General features: G+C 41.3%; 1 protein-coding gene across 1 annotated transcript; it reads right to left on the bottom strand.

The window, feature by feature from the left end:
* Positions 1-3,001: 3,001 nt before the first annotated feature.
* LOC116447586 (D(1) dopamine receptor-like) lies at positions 3,002-6,941 on the bottom strand. Its single transcript, XM_032116940.1, has one exon. The coding sequence runs from the start codon at positions 6,726-6,728 to the stop codon at positions 5,442-5,444; it is 1,287 nt and encodes a 428-aa protein (XP_031972831.1). The 5' UTR covers positions 6,729-6,941; the 3' UTR covers positions 3,002-5,441.
* Positions 6,942-16,490: the final 9,549 nt, after the last annotated feature.

The following is a 16,490-nucleotide window of genomic DNA, read 5'->3' as shown; positions in this document are numbered from 1 at the left end:
GGAAGTTATGGTTATTAATCACCACTATCCATTAATTTATTGTCACAATGTAGTTTGGCAGCAGTGATATTCTGCTATAATCCAAAACATGAGGCAATATCTAATTACCAGTTTGATCTCTTGAAACTCAGCTCTTTTATGTATTTATCTCCTTCTGCTAGCAAACGTGTACCAAGAACATTTGTCCCGATGTTATCTTTGATGGTTATATTATCGACTTAGGCATTAGCAAATATTCTATATTCTGCATTATTTTATGCACTCATTTATTTAAAATCTCTAACTCATTCAGCTTTGTTACCAACAGCAAAAAATTGCAACTAGTTTGTTTGTACGCTGCATCTTGTTATTCCCTTTATCTTACTATCCTGCATCACTGGCTTTTTTCCCTGTCAGCTAGTCAGTCTAGCCAGTTTTTCCTCTCACCCTGAAGAAGGTATCTTAATTCAGTAAATTGCTCTAGATATGCTTGAGTCTTTGGCCTAGATTTCCCCTGATTGTAATAGAAGCTCAGAAAACTTGCTCATGTGTTTCATGCAAAAGTCATCACAAGATGTGAGCCCATTAAATAGTGTACATAGGCTCCATTTGACCAGTTCAGATTTAAATATGAAAAGAGTAAAATGAAGTGATGTGTTCTCACTGAGGGTGGGAGCAAAGATGAATTTGATTAGTTAAAAACCTATTTAAATGTTGAACTGCAGAAAGCTCTATGAAAATTTTCTTTAAAGAAAAAACGGAACCTAGCAACAGTTTCTGCAAATTTCACAAATGTCTTCTCACTACCTAAACTAAACTAAAACTGTCTCAAGATGAAATTCTCCTCTGGTTGATGAAGATAAACCTACATTTTCCCTGGCATCTTCATTCATTTCATACTATGCACATGTGAAAAATCTTGGGTACAGGTCCAAACCATTTATTGCTCTCAGTAGTTCCACTGATAGGCAGTTTTCCTATCATGTAGCTACTTAACTTAGAAAAATGTGAAATGCATTCATAAACCCTGGGTTTCCTAAAATATCTTCAATGATCAGACACAAGTAGGGACTCGGAAGGAATAACAATGCTAGATAAGGACTACAGTAAGTTTTTTCAAGCCAAATATGCTAGAAGAAAAGTCAGCCCTTTAGCATCTTTGTGCCTTTCTTTGGTGCAAATGCAAATTGGTTCTCAAGAGAACTAGAAATCTGAGGAATAGCCTGTGCCCAGGGGGTGCATCCTACTGTGTGTCTCTTTACAGTAAAAAGGGCAAGAGGTGTCACAAAGTGAGTCAAACCATTTCAATGAGATGAAGTTATGTGGTGGAGTCTGTAACCACAGTGATGAAACCACTCAGGTCCATCAGAATCCAGGGGGACTGGACCAATAGTGGTTAATATCCAGAAAGCCACTTCAACCTCCCAAGTTCAGGGGAAAAAACAGTTTATGGAGAATAGAGAATTTTTCATAAAAGAATTGTTACTGATATTCAACTGATTGAAATATGCTTAATATGGAGTGTGTAGGTGCCTCATCTGAAATCCAACACAAGAGGCATGATTTTGGCAAAAGCAAAGCAGCAACAGACGCTTCTGACAACCAAGTTGTGTAACAGGTTTCTCTTTTTGCATCCTAGGTCAGCTGTTTCTCACAGAAAGTTTAACTGAAACGTTAAGGCATCTGATACTAATCAGAGGGATAAGAAAAAAAATGGAGGTGCGATACAAACAATTGGAGTATGATCTTGTTTTCCTCATGTTGATATTTCCACTGGATTCTGCATTTGTTAAAGTTGCACATAACCATAACCTCAGCTAGCTGAGCTTTTGCATGACCACAAGAATTTTGTGTTTATCTCAATTGTATGATAAAAAAACAGGACCTGCAGCTGGTTGAGAACTTTGTAGACTGGCAGAAGGGAAAGGGAGTGGGAATTATTTGAACAGAAGAGGCATTTGGTATACATTGTAAAGCCCAGTACATGTACTTTGCTGAACAGAACTGTTTGATTCAGATGTTTAGGCACTGGCTAATAAGAGTGTTTCGATAAGGTATCTGTGAGGTTGCACTGTTTTGACACCAAGGCTATTTAGAAGCTATTTTTTAGGTCACTGTGACATTAATGGTACTGTAAACGTGATACTACTAGGCATGGAAATGAACTGCTTTTAGTCAGTGAAATTCATTATGGATTCACCACAGTATATGTGAGGTGATATGTGGATTTGATGATCTGAGTTATAAAAAGTGTGTTTGAGGAATAGGCATAGATCTCCCTAAAAAAATAACTTTGTTGTTTGTGATTCATTTTGCTCTGCCAAGCCAAGAAAGTTGTGACCCAGAAATAGATAACAAAGTGCTGCCAAATTTTTGCTTTGAAAGATACTTCTTTTGGGTGGGTGCAATAGGGTAAATAGAAAATAATTTTGCCTCTTAACTTCTGCTGAAGTAAACCTTGGCTTATTGTAATAATTTTAATATCTCTTATCACACTTGAACCTAACAATATTAATTGAATCTTGTGTAATCTAACACAGCAGCTTGCCCTGTCATGAGAAAAATGTCAGTCAGAAATCACAGTTAATCATTACAAAAAATTATGGGGGAAATAAGTCTTGCTCATTTACTATTCACAGAAATGGGTGGTCTGTAGAATGCTTCCCAGTCTAGTAAAATAAAATTACATAAAATATCAAAATTTATATATTATTAAATCAGCAACAGCATATGTAGTCTGAACAGCTATGTGGTGTAGTTTCATATGAAGTACCTTCAGTAATATGCTACTGAAAATGAGAATAAAGAGTTTATAATATGCAATTTCTGTAATTTATTGCAGTCTTGAACATTACACTGCACTTACTGCAACAGACCTTACAGCTGTAATGTGTCATCTACACATCAGTAATAACCATTATCAATTAGCTGCTAGAAACAAACAATTGTTTCCAACATCACTTACAAAAAGCAATTTCAAGTTGTCACTTTAAAAAGCTTCAGTAAAGACCAGGAGTTTTTCTTCAGGAAAATCCACATTTATTTTCAGGTACAATCTGACCTATAAATGAAGCATATTTAAACTATAGCCACAAGCACTGACACGAATAGCTTTTTCCATTCTTAATGCAAATATTGTTTCATAGATTGAAGCTACCATGCGTTTTTGATTGTTCTTAAGAAAAAACATTATTCAAACATATCCGTTGCTTAATTTCTGCTACTCGCTCTGCCTGCACTGTTTTCACCATCACTCTAAATAAGAAGTCCAGCCTAATTCTTGGGTGAGACAGCCTACATAGCAGGGCAAAACTTGTGAGAAGGGAAATCTTTCTCTTCCATTAATTAACATCTTTTATCACTAATAATGAGACTGTACACATTCTAAAAAAAGAAAAAAGTTCACCTGTGAATAATAATTTCATGTGTGGCCTCGACTGCTGGAAGAGTGCCTGCCCATGAGCTGGAAGATGTGTGTGGGCAGGGACAGTTCACTCTCTGGGGGATGGAGCCAGCTGAAGCTCATGCAACAGAAACAGAAGAGTGGCAGGCAGTGGGGGAGTCACACTTCAGGGCAGTATCTCCCCAGGACGAGTTTTAGTGTGGAGAGGGTGAGATAAGATGTCTCTAGACCTTGAGGATAAAATTTTAAGGGTTCTTTTTTGAAGGATTTAGATTCTGACATTTTTATGTGTTTCTGGTTTGTGTAAGAAGAAAGAAACGTATTGAGGAAAATACTCTCACAAATTGATTGAATCTTTGACATCTGAATCCATGTACAGTTTATATATGATCACATAGAAAGTAATCTACAGGAATCAAAACAAAAAACCACATATCTTGTATCTCTTGTAAGGAAACACCAGGTTTATTTCAGGGTTGCTCTCCAGAGGAGGCACTAAGCATGCTGAATGATAGTTGTTAAATGCTAAGAAAAATGGATAATCACTAGGAGAATGGAAGTATACCAATGGCATCTTGAAGTTCTTATCTGTATCTTTCTTGCCTTCAAGAAAACATCTAAGGATAATTGCATGCAAAAAAACCCACAACCAAACAAGTTTAATGCTTCTTAAGGAGACATGTTGTCATAGTGAAGCAGAACTAGAAATTATCTCAAGAGACCATTACTCTGGGTCTTTGCCCCAAGACAGGATCAACATTGTCACTGTCATATCTGACAGAAGATTGCAGTCATTTTACTAAGAGAGATGTCATAATTTACCTAGATGACCTACTCCAGTGCTTAATTATCATTATTCTTAGAAAGTTTTTCCAAATTCTTGCCTTGGTCTTTCTTAGAGTTAAACCCATTACCACTTGTCCTGCCAGGGAAGCCCATGAAGAACAGATTGCAGTCACACCCAAGTGTTCTCCAAGGACACATTCCTGAAAAGAGCAGGATAGCAAGAGTATATTTTCCCATAAGAATTAATGATGGGGACTTAAGAACTACACATGGTTTAAAAATCACAGGGAGCAGGTTCACTGGGAGGAGAGTCTGTCTTTCCTGCTGCTGTCCTTTCGCTGTTATGAAAAATATCACTGTTATGAAGAATATCATCGTTATGAAAAATATCATCGTTATGAAAAATATCATCTGTGCAATCTGTGAGACTGAATGCCCAAGAAAACTCTTGCAGTGTACGCATTCTTCATGTCTCCTTCTGGACAGTTGCATCTTCATCATCTTCTGGAGATAAATCAACCATAGGCAAGGGACAGAAAAAAATGGGGCAAGGATGGTGGTTAGTGGAACACAGTGTATTAAATGGTCAGATGAAGAACTTTTAAATAGTGGACAGAGAAGCAGAGGACAGTGAGATGCCACTGTATTCCCTTAATGTCTGCTGAACCTTTTTACACACGTGAAATGATCATAAAGTTTTCCTAGTATTCTCTCTTCTGCAAGCCATCCAACACCTGTTTGCTCTGCCTTTTGTTGGTCTTCATATCTGTAAGTAGAGAAATGGGTTGACAGAGATGACCTCATCGCTTTTTTTGTGGATCACATTATATTTCTACTTTCTGGAGGGATTGGCTGCCTGAATTATGAGTTGTTTTTACTTTAATTATCTCACTATTCTTAATGCATACCTCAAGTTTGACTGCAGGGTGGGGGGTGAACAAATGCATGGGAGATGTCTAATGACTGTGAGATAACGGGTGAATGTGGCTGTGGGAAGAGGTTAATGTCTGGCTGCTACGTGCCTTTGGAATGGACTTCATATGCCTATCACCCCTCTGTGGTAAGAGCAGTGTTTTCCTATCCCTCTGGCATGGGACTTTCGTTGCTGTGGGACAGATGTAGCTTGCATGGAGACAGGGAGAACTCTCCCTTTGTGCTGGCTGAGCGTGTGAGAAGCATTTAATCACTTGTCCCTCTGAAACAAGGCAATGGGGTCTCTCACACTGACCAACTCCTGTACAGGGGCAACAGTTTCCAGGGATAGCTCTGCCTTTCAATCCAATTGCAAAATAGCTGGCACCTGACAACTGTTGGGGCTGCTGCCAGGCACAGTCTGTGTCTGAGAAGTCACAACCCTCTTCTCCATAGACTTCTCCTCAGTGCTGTCCTCCCCCTGGAGGCTTATGGCATGGGGCATGGGCTGCACCCAGGCAGTGATGGCAGCGGGAGGTACTGATACTGGGACAGCTCCTTCCTTCTGGCAGGTGGTGTCTTGGTGATAGGAAACCAGCTCATTGCTAAAGTTGACCCTCTCCACAGGGGACCTGGGTGTGCCACAACAGCAGCACCGGCAGCCCAAGAGGTTGCTGAAAGCCCTCCTGAAGTCTGCGTTGAAAGCATAGATCACTGGATTCACTGAAGAGTTGGCCCAGCCAAACCACATAAAGACATTGAAGGTGGTTTGGCCAACGCAGGGTGGCTGTCCTTCAGCGTCTTCGTCGAGGTTGGGCTGGCAGAAAGGCAGTAGACAATTGAGCAGGAAGAAGGGCAGCCAGCAGCAAACAAAGACTCCCATTATGATAGAGAGGGTCTGCAGCACCTTGGTCTCCTTGTGCAAGGAACTCCGCAAAGAGGAGGTGGGCTCCTTGCCATGAGCTGGCCACTGCCCCCCTGCTCTCTCAAGGGTGGAGATACGGCGGATCTGGGCCTGGGCAATTCTGTAGATCCTGGTATAGGTGATGATCATTACGGCCACGGGGATGTAGAAGCTGATAAGGGAGGAGGTGATGGCATAAGTGCGGTTCAATCTGACATCACAGCGGGGTGTCCCAGGTAGCCAGGAGCCTAGATCTCTTCTGTCCATGGCTTTATGCCAGTGTAGCTGCACCGGGATGAAGGAGATGAGGATGGAGAGAGTCCAGGCCGTGGCTATCATGGCACAAGCAAGGTGCCGCGTCATCCTGCGCTCATAGCAAAAGGGGCTGGCGATGGCCCAGTACCGGTCCAGGCTGATGATGCAGAGGTGGAGGATGGAGGTGGTGGAGCACATGATGTCGAAGGCCACCCAGGTGTCACAAAAGTGGCTGCCAAAGAGCCAGGAGCCTCCAGCCACCTCAGTGACTGCCTTCCAGGGCATCACCAGGAGGGCCACGCAGAGGTCCGAGATGGCCAGTGACAGCACGAACCAGTTAGTGACCTTGTTGCGCAGGTGGCGGAAGCGCAGGACGGCCAGGCACACCAGCGCATTGCCCAGCAGCGTGCTCAGCACCAGGGCGCCCAGCAGGCACCCGGTGAGTGCCCGCAGCACCCGCGGGCCGCCCCCCACCGCCGCGCTCCCCATCGGGGGCGCTGCCCCGGCGCAAGGGCTGGCTCCGCTGCCCCGGGCCCCGCTGGCTGCTCTTACCGGCGGGACAGCGCCCGAGGCGGCGGCGGGACCCCCCTCGGCCAGCGCCGTCCGCGGCCGTGGAAGCAGCCCCCAGCGGGGGCATCTCTGCCCGCCGCCCTCGGCGGCCCCCGCGGCGGCGACGGGCGGCGGCTCGGGCTGTCCCCGGTACTCACCCGCCGGCTGCCGGGGCCTCGCCTCCCGGCCCCCGCCTCTCCCCTCCCGCCTCGCCGCCGCTCGCGGGGGCCGCAGGGAGGGCCCGTCCCGGCTCGGCGGCGGAGCGGGGCCGGGCTGGGGCAGCGGGGGAGCCGCGTTCCGCCCGCAGCGCCGGGACAGAGCAGCGGCAGCGCCGGGACAGAGCAGCGGCAGCTCCGGGCGGTGCCGTGTGCCCGCCACGGCGGCCCCCGCGCAGCCGGACCGAGCGGGGGCCCACCGGGAAGGGATCGAGCGCCCTTCCCAAGCGCGAGGACGGAGCTTTCCCACAGCATCCCCCTGGGAAGAGCCCTTTCCCAGTCCTCAGCCTGTACGTGTCGAAGTGTCACGGGCGAGGCAGGACCTGGCGCTTTCCAAGTGTCTCCTCTTGGAGACGGCGATCACATCTCAGCTTTGTTAGCGAGCAGGATGTCGCTTCGTGTCGGTTTACGTACACCGAGAATGCGCTCAGAGCTGGGTGTCTGAACCTGTTCTCACCAAAACAGTACTGTGCCGTTTATTTTTTGGTTTGAAATTTTATGTAATGAAACGGAAAGCACAGAAACCTAAGATCTCTAGTTTGGATCTGCTGCATTTTGGCAGAAAGTTGTTCACAGAACCCAAACCCTGCCTCTTTATTTTTCAGCCAAAGGTGTCTTCTGATGTATTTCAACAGTCTTTATTTGCTATTATAATAGTATGCATATTGTCATACAAATGTATATATTTACAGCACATATTCACAGCCTATACTCAATAAAGCACCCTAATGCAAATAGGGTATAATCCTTCATATCCAAAGAATTTATATGGTATTCCTGTCATGAGAAAAAAAGAGCTTGGGATGTGAATAGAAAATACCAATTAATGTAATTAATTAACATGGGAAACAGGTATTTATATTTACATTAGTTATTTTTTTATTTCTTTGCCTCCCAATTAAAACTACCCCAGCCACTAGTTCCAATACAAATAATTTTCATGCCAGTAAGTATCTGATTTCCATTGTACTATTATGACATTTCTGGTAATTAATAGAGAGAGTGGAAATTTTTAAAATAAATTTCGAGCAGTATAGCTGGCAGCCTACCCTGTTAAAAAAATCAGGGTATTTAAGCTAAACTAGTTGGATTGTACCATTTCATAACAGATTGTTAACATTTGGTCCTGTTTTTTAAGATCCTATTTTCTTTGTGCCTTGGACATCACAGTCTTCATTAAGCAGCCCGCTGTGTTATTCCTGCTATGATACTGAAAATTGGAATACACTTCTTGTTAATGTGTTTATCTATAAGACTAACTCATAATTCAAACAACTGCTTTAGAATCTTCTCTAATTAAATATTTACTTTGTTAAAGCAGTAAGAGCTGTAAAAATAACATAGGCTGTGAGTTAAGAACTAACTCCACTCTTGTCTTATTTGGAACCATCTGTAGTTCCACTTACATGGATTTTGCCAACATCTGCAAACCACAGTAGATCTCTCGTGTTCATTCTAATAATGAAGGCTAAATCTTTGTAAGAATTATCTACACACTTGCTAATTTGACTTGATACATTTATTTAGCAATCAATAAAATGACCCCAAAGGACAGAATATATTTGTGAAGGATTGTAAGTGGGACAGTAGAGGGACCTAAGGCAATACAGCACTGAAAAGGAAAAGCAATGCCTTTGCATATTCAGCAGACAGTAGTGCTGCAGGGCTCTGTAGCCAGAATTCTCCATATTAAAACAGCTCTGTGTATCTTCTCTTCCCAGGATCACGTTATGCTCTGTGAATATCTCTAGAGCTCCTTTTTAGCATGCATTATAAAGGAGAGTGTATGTGGTGTATGTGATGATGCTATTTTGTGTGCATATCTGTGAATGCTCTACCTCAAAATTTTGTGGCTGTTGGCTGAAGTAAAATATGACCGATTAATCTAAAAAAAAGTTAATTTCATATTGTTGTAATAAAAGTAGGCATGTAGATTGAAGTCAGAACCCCTACTAATACCTTCACTAGTAGGAAGGTTGCAGTGTGGACTCAACTCTTACTAAACACAATAGAATCTGCACAGAGACAGACATGATGAGTGCTCTTACCGTAAAGAAACCATCAACAGACACATTCATCTTCTTAGATACCAGAGGATCCAAGTGGAAGATGTAAATGCTTAAGAAACTATACAATGAGTCAGTGGCAAAGACAGAAATAGAAGCATTGCCCTGCTTTTATTCCTATATTGGGCAGGAAGGAGTGAAGTGTAAGTGTATGGGAGAGGGAGGAAAGAAAAACACAGCGGAAAACACAAAACTGTGTGAAAATTAGTGTGTGAAGTGAGTTGCAAATGCTGTAAACTTTGATTTTAACTATTTATTGATTTTATCTTATTTGGGATAGGACAGGAAAGTTCTGGGCAAAATAATGGAAAAAAATACTGATGGAATGGATAAATCAACTTCTCCTTACTCAAGAAAATTTATAAGCTTGTTCCATCTGTGAAAAATATAAACTTATCCAGAGAATATACATAAGACATTGTGTATATAATGTCTTGATATTGTATGTTTTTTAAATGCAATCACTGCATTTAAAATCTGCCTCCCTCCGAGAAGAGATTTATATAAGAAACCAAAATCAATCTCCTCCTTCCCTTTTCTTTCTTCTTGTCTTACTTCCCCCTTGTAAAGTGATCTCATCCTAGACTTAGCGTTTACATGTTTCATAGCACAGATTATGATTAAGAGGAGAACTGATTCAGAAATTAAAATTGAGCCTTTAATGGATTACTATGAGTGCATTTGGAGCTCATGCCTCAGTCTAGGTCGCTGACATGCTGGCTGGACAACAGAGGCAGGTTAAAACCCAATGCTCAAACAGGACATGATAATCCAAGCCAAGCCTCAAGGTGCACCCTGGAAGGGCACTGCAGTTGTCATGTCCTGTGCCATGGTGCTGCAGCTGGCTCGGGAGAATGAGCCTCCAGCAGGTGAATGGCAGGGTCTGCTCTGTGCCTGGGGGCTCCATGCAGGGTAGTGCCAAGTGCCACCCACGTTATGTGCTCTCACTCAGCAGCTGTCGGTTGCAGCCACGTTGATCCAGTGCCATTATTACTGCTTTGTCAAATGAATATAATACCAACAGTGGTTAATTAAATAGTTAATTCAATTTTGAGATCTTGTCCAAGTGGGGAAGGATTATTATAATAAACTTCATGAAGTAGTGTCAGTTTTTAATATGCGGTCTCACTGTGTAAAATGTATTGAGGCACTGGTAAAATGATGCTGTGGCAAGGTTGTCTTCCTTGCAGTCTGAAAAGCCATTGATAGCATGTGAATCAGACTAAACTGGGGTTTGTGATTAGCTCTGTGGTGACTTTAAAGTCCCTTTGGGGACTGATTTTAAACATCGTGGAAAAAAATGTCATTGAAGGCAATAATGTTACATCTGAAACCAGTATGATTATCTGTCTATCCATCTATTCATCTCTGCATAGCTAAAGATCTTTTTGTACATCTATGCGTGTCTGTACTCTTACAATCTTGGCTCTTTATATTATATTCAGGCTTTCAATGCCATGTGAGTTTTGTGAACTTGATAATATACTGACACTGCTAATCTGTTTGTATAGTGGATGCAGCATTTACTGCTGAAAATAGTATTTTATTACAGAGATATGGATTAGCTGTATGAGTGAACTGGAAGCTGATGAATAATTCATTGTTTCAGAAACTGTCTAGAGAAGTTAAGGGAAGAATAACTAAATTGGCAGCTAAGTATCAAAAGCATGTTTAGTCTGCTCAGACTTAACAGAAATGATTTGAATTTGTCATCCAATACAGAGTCCACTCTGTAGCTCTTCATATATATTTTCATATACATATGGTTCTCTCAGTGATTTCACTATCAGATGTTTAACAAATCAGCTCATGAGTTTGGAATACCTTTAAAGTTAAGTAAGGATGAATAAAAAATATGTAATAGCCAACCAAATTACTTTTCTGGGAAAAGTGCCTGGCTTCTCTCCCAGATAGAAAGGCCAGAAATACCAAATTCACTTTTTGGAAAGCCTTGCCAAGCATTACTGTTTGAGAGCTTATGTGTTCCAGTCTGGAGGGGTGCTGTGATGCTTTCTATGACCTAATTTGGAGAGACACTATTTGCATTTGGGATTCTCATGTAAGGGCATCAGGACAACAAAAACTATAGGTAAATGGCTTTCCTGCAACACTTGTTGGTATCACAGCACAAGGGGTACTCAACAGTGAAGATGCCCCCTTTTTCTGGCTGGACCACTAAGCAGCTGAACTGATTTCCTAGAGAGATAAAGAGAAGTTGCACTATTTTGACCCTTCAGGTCTCACATGAAAGCTGCATATTTTTTCTAGCACCAAACCACTTAATGTGTAAGTGCTTTCAGAGTTCTTGGGTATGCCACCTAGACAAGATGACTCTTATACTTTTAAAATTATAGGATTGCTCTGATTTATCTTACAGATATTATTCAGTTTGAGAGAATGCTTTCTTTTCATTACTGAAAAAATTAGAGCAAGAGTAGCTCTCTTCCCATCATGTCTTCCAGTTTACAACTGACACAGAGAAGAAAACTCTCCCCTTCCCAGGACTGCCCAAATCCTCTTTGATTATCCCCTTTAACCTCTAGTGATACAGGAAATGCACAGAGCCATTTAGAGCCTTACCAACCCTCCTAATTGCTTTCTTATTCTCTCTCTGCTATATTCTACTGTTCCTGGGGCTGTTCTCAGTATTCAATTTTGGAGCTGAATCCCAGAATTCAAAAGGACTGCACTTTGGTTTAGCTTTGAGTAGACATCAATCATTTAGCCATCTTGGGGTTTTTGGCATATTGCTTTTCAGTGATAAGGTCATTCCATTGCTTTCTTTTATCTTGATTTTATTTATTTTATTTTTCCTCAGAACTAGCATAAGTGAACCTCTTGGTTTTTCCCTTCTGGTGTTCTTAGAGGCCCATCTTTTATCAGCTCTCTTGGCTCAGTTCTAGTTAGCTGCCTCCCTCAAGGCAGCTCAGATGAGAGATCAGGGCCGGCAGTTTATCCCCTCTGGCCCACCAGATTGGGCCCTCCTGGGAGCGTGCCAGTGCCTGAACAGTATTTTTCACCTTCAGAGCAGATACCCTTGCCAACTCAGGCAGGGATGAAATGCCCATTGTGACATTTAGGTACAGTCCCAAATCTAGAAGGTAAAACCAGAAGCTTTAGTTGCAAGACAGCCACGTGACAGTGCTCTTAACTCTCCTGATCTTGAGCACCATTCTCTGGCAGCTGTGGAGCATCTCTGCAAGGCAAAGCAGCACACATCTCTCTGCAGGAATGCTGGGATGGAGTTGGCTCCTGACACAGCCCAGTGGTTTAGGAGGCAGAGAGATGGTTTTAATTCAGTCCTTGCTTTCTTTGAGTTGCACTTTATTTAACAAAGAAATGTGTTCAGCTGCTTGGATATTTTATGACAGTGCCTGCCATTTTCCAGAGATACATCACAGACAAGACCTTTTTGATTTTGTTTTCTAAACAGAAATGCAAAACACATGGCATTGCTATAGTAATCTGTACCTATATTATTTTGACTAGTGTTTAATCTAGTTTAGAGTAACCAAGATAATGTGAAAATCAGTCTATAATAAAGTGTTGACCATTTCAAAATGCTACCTCTGTATACTTTAAGATACAAATGCCTCATTGACTGTTATTGCATTTATAAAACTAGCTTTAAAATTAAGATTAAAAGATGCAATCCACCCCTTGTTTCCAACAGAGGGCACACACAGATCTTGAAGAATGAAAGATTTTTGAAATTCACTCTTACCAACTGATGTGGCAGAACTATTTCCAAATCATACTCAGATCCCTGTAGGAAGTATTAATTTGTCTCCACTTATGATGACGCATTTCCAACGTAGCAGACAAATGATGTCTTTGGTTTGCTTCAGAATATATGAATTTTAATAAACTAGAAAATCAATGTGTGTTTTCCTTATTTTTTGCCCATGTCCCCACAATGTGTAAATAGTTTTATGAGAGATGATATGCATTATTTTTAAAGGACAGGCTGCAAATGGATTTTCTGTCTACATGGGGCAGTGCCCAGCACTCAGAATTAAGAAGTCAAATTTAATCTCTAATCAACATGATTTGACTTTAAAGAATTTCAGAAAGCCACAACATTGCTTTTTGTTTTGTGTTCATTTATTTCAGAGATTTAGTGAAACAGAGCCTGTGAGCAAGCTGGAAACCTTTCTAGCATCTGGGAGATGTGATACTTGATAGGCACTGAATTTCAGTGTTTCATAAGGACCATTTCAGTCTCACATCTTGTTACAAGCATGCATGCAGCTCCTATCAGACCTGGTTGGACTGCACAGTCACACTACATGAGCATGATGCACAATTGTTTCTGTCCTGAAGGGAAGATCCTGCCACTGTCACTAGTAAGGCTTGGTGCTTGGAAAACCTGTGTTTGAGGATTAGCAGCGGAATACGGTACACAGAATATAAGCACGGCAGAAGTGATGCCAGGAGGCAGATAAAAGCCTTTTGATAAAAAACCCATATTCACTCTTCTCTCTCTGAAGATTCCACATCCCTATAATCTGTCCAACACATATTTTAGAGCAATTTTTGAATTCCTCGCACTCATTTGACAACACAAATTTTCTATTACCTAAGTTAGGGTATGAGCCCATGCTGGCAAGCCTAACTTACCCACTTACTGCAAGCTCATGGCTAGACCACAGCATGTAAAGTAACTGGGCATTTATGCTCAAGGATACTTACAGACATGTAGGCACAACAGATAAGGTTCCACAGCCTACACTTACTACTTTGGAAATTGATTCCGATTCAAGTTCTTCTTAATCTGAAAATTAATCTGGATTTCCCCAAACTTAGTGCTGGTAAAGGACATCGAAAATGCTCACAGTAAAGATCATGGTAGGAATAACTGCTTGGAAATTATCTCTGGTCAGAAACAAATCCAACCTGCAGGAGTCCCTTGATTATAATCTTTGCCCCAGAAGTTCCAACAGCTCACACACCTTGCCACCTAGTGCTCCACGTTCCTTCTCTAGTAAGAGCTGAACAAATTTTTGTTTGAGATAAACAAGAGATAAACAAAAGCCCTTATCTGTAGGGCTTCCTTTCCCATGGTAGAACATGCCAAATATCAGTTGCACTGGCTATAGCTTGATTGCATGATAGGTACTTTCCATGAGACTGTTTAGACTGGGGACAGGTCTCTTTCAATTCTTCCTTGGTGCTCCATCTATGGAAAAGGTTACACAGAGAAGAGGAGCCAGGATGTATGATTGGTTCTTAAGACTGAGTCAGGATAAAATAAGTTATACCCCTGGAACTGAAAAATGAGAAGTGTTCTACTGTCACGTTATTCAGCCACAGCCATCATCTAATAGCTGCATTTACAGCCATTACGTGATGCAGTGTTGGATTGGGACACTTCAGTGATGAGCATAACATAAAGCTTTATAGAATAACTCAACAACACAAGCTCTCAGTGCTGTCTGGAAAATAGCTCAGGATATGTGTAGGATGCAACACTGCATAATTAGAAGGTGATATTTCTGCGTAGTAAATACATGCCTCTTCTTTTTCATTTTTTTTTCTCATTTCCCTCATTCCTGTCCATCCATGGTGCCAAAAGTTGCATGTTGGTTTGTACAAATAGACTAACATTTCTTAGCATATATACTTAACAAATGCCCTTAATAAATAATATACTTTAAAAGTTTCTCCCCTTTTGCACCGCCTGTGATTAGTCCTACTCCTACTGGCTGTGCCTGGCTGCAGCATTTCCTGAGGGACTGTCTGCCAGTTTAGTGCAGCTTAAACACACAGCAGTAAATTGAACCTTACCCTTTCCAACTTTCCAACCACTCCCTCTTATTCTGTTTGCCCAAGATAAGGGATACTTGTTCTTTTAAGAATAAAATTTTTTTACTATTATTTAGGACCTGGTTCAACATTCACAAGCAGTGCTTAGTAAACAGAGGTAGGCAGCTCTTGCTTCCACCTATTTAGTCCTGTATCTGCATCTCTCAGCTTCATGTGCTGTGAAACCAACAGAACTTCTAGGACAGTAATGCAAAAAAAAAATAGGTAATTTTGGATCTATGAGTAAGATCAATTCACACCAATATTGTCACTGAAAACTGTTCACTCCTTTGGTCTTGTACATTCTGTGACAAATTCTTCAAATTCCTATGAAAGGTTTGAAAGATTCTATGCTGGTCATACCTCAAGACAATAATTTATAATAAAATCCAATTAAAAGTTTTCATGTGCAAATAGTCCTAAGCCCCTTTCAGTTCTCACTGAGTTCAGGAGGAAAGACTCTTTCAAGTTTCATCTTAGTGGACTTTTTTCTTACAGGAATTCTCTTGCCACTGAATTTATCAGACAGAATTTGAGAGCACCCAGGATCTGATACTCAGTCTTGGCAGCATTTTAGAGTCATGCTGTATATTCATACGTGGCATCTGTAGGTTCAGGGCAGATTAAAATCAAATCAACTAGATTATTCCTAAATATTTAAAGTGAACTTACCTTATGAAGTGAAGAGGATGTGTTTGGAGAATGCAAAGACAGAATTCTGTTCTCATAGCCCCCAATGTGTGTTACAACATTATTTTAAAATTTTAATTTCACAATATAAATGCAATATAACTTGACTAAAAAAAATTAAAAGGAAAATTCCCAAGAATCATTTTTTTCCTGCTTTTGCTTTATTGGCCATAGAAGTGATTTTGTTAGTATTAATGACAAGTAAGCAAACAGCACAAGACTGAGACAGGAATTTGTTGTAATCACCATAGGGGAGGACTAACAAATCTTTATCAACAACATATTAACTTTAGAAAAGTAAACACTCTCATTGCACATGACAATATATGTTGGCAAGAAAAGTGCAAAGTAAAATCTCTGCAGCTGAATGAGCTCCCACAAAAAATGGGTACTGCTGTAGGCTAAGAATAATGCTGCTATCTTGCCTGAAAACCAGAAAGTTTTTAAAACCTTCAAAACGAGTTGAAACTGAATATATGTGATTCAAGATCAGTGGATGAAATATGTAGGAGAATAATTGTTCTTGGTCCTCTAAACCCCCTATACAAACCCAAAAGAGGTAGGTAGAGAACAGCTGGCCAAAATGTTCTCAGGGAAAGGAGAAGAGGGCTCAGGTCTTCTCCTCATTACAGTGACCTCTCTTTCACTTCCTTCCAAAAATATGTCTCCCCTAACAACACAGGGTTACTGCCTGAGCAAGTGAGGATCTCAGGCTGAGAAATACAAGGTCCTGTGTTACGTGTTGACACTTGTTCCTTTGCTTCATCTGTGTCTGTTCTCTGCCCATTTTGGTGCATCTCAAAGGGTGAATTTGTACAAAAAGAAAGAGAAAACTCAAAGTCTCTGTGAACACAGCGTTTCTGGCAGGCATGGACAGAGACTGTGGATCAGGTAAGTAAGTGTCTGATTGGTTAACTGGGTAGAAA

The sequence above is a fragment of the Corvus moneduloides genome, chromosome 8 (genome assembly GCF_009650955.1).
Source record: "Corvus moneduloides isolate bCorMon1 chromosome 8, bCorMon1.pri, whole genome shotgun sequence".
NCBI classification, from domain to species: Eukaryota; Metazoa; Chordata; class Aves; order Passeriformes; family Corvidae; genus Corvus; species Corvus moneduloides.
The sequence above is the reverse complement of the archived record's forward strand: the minus strand, read 5'-3'. Positions and strand labels throughout refer to the sequence as shown.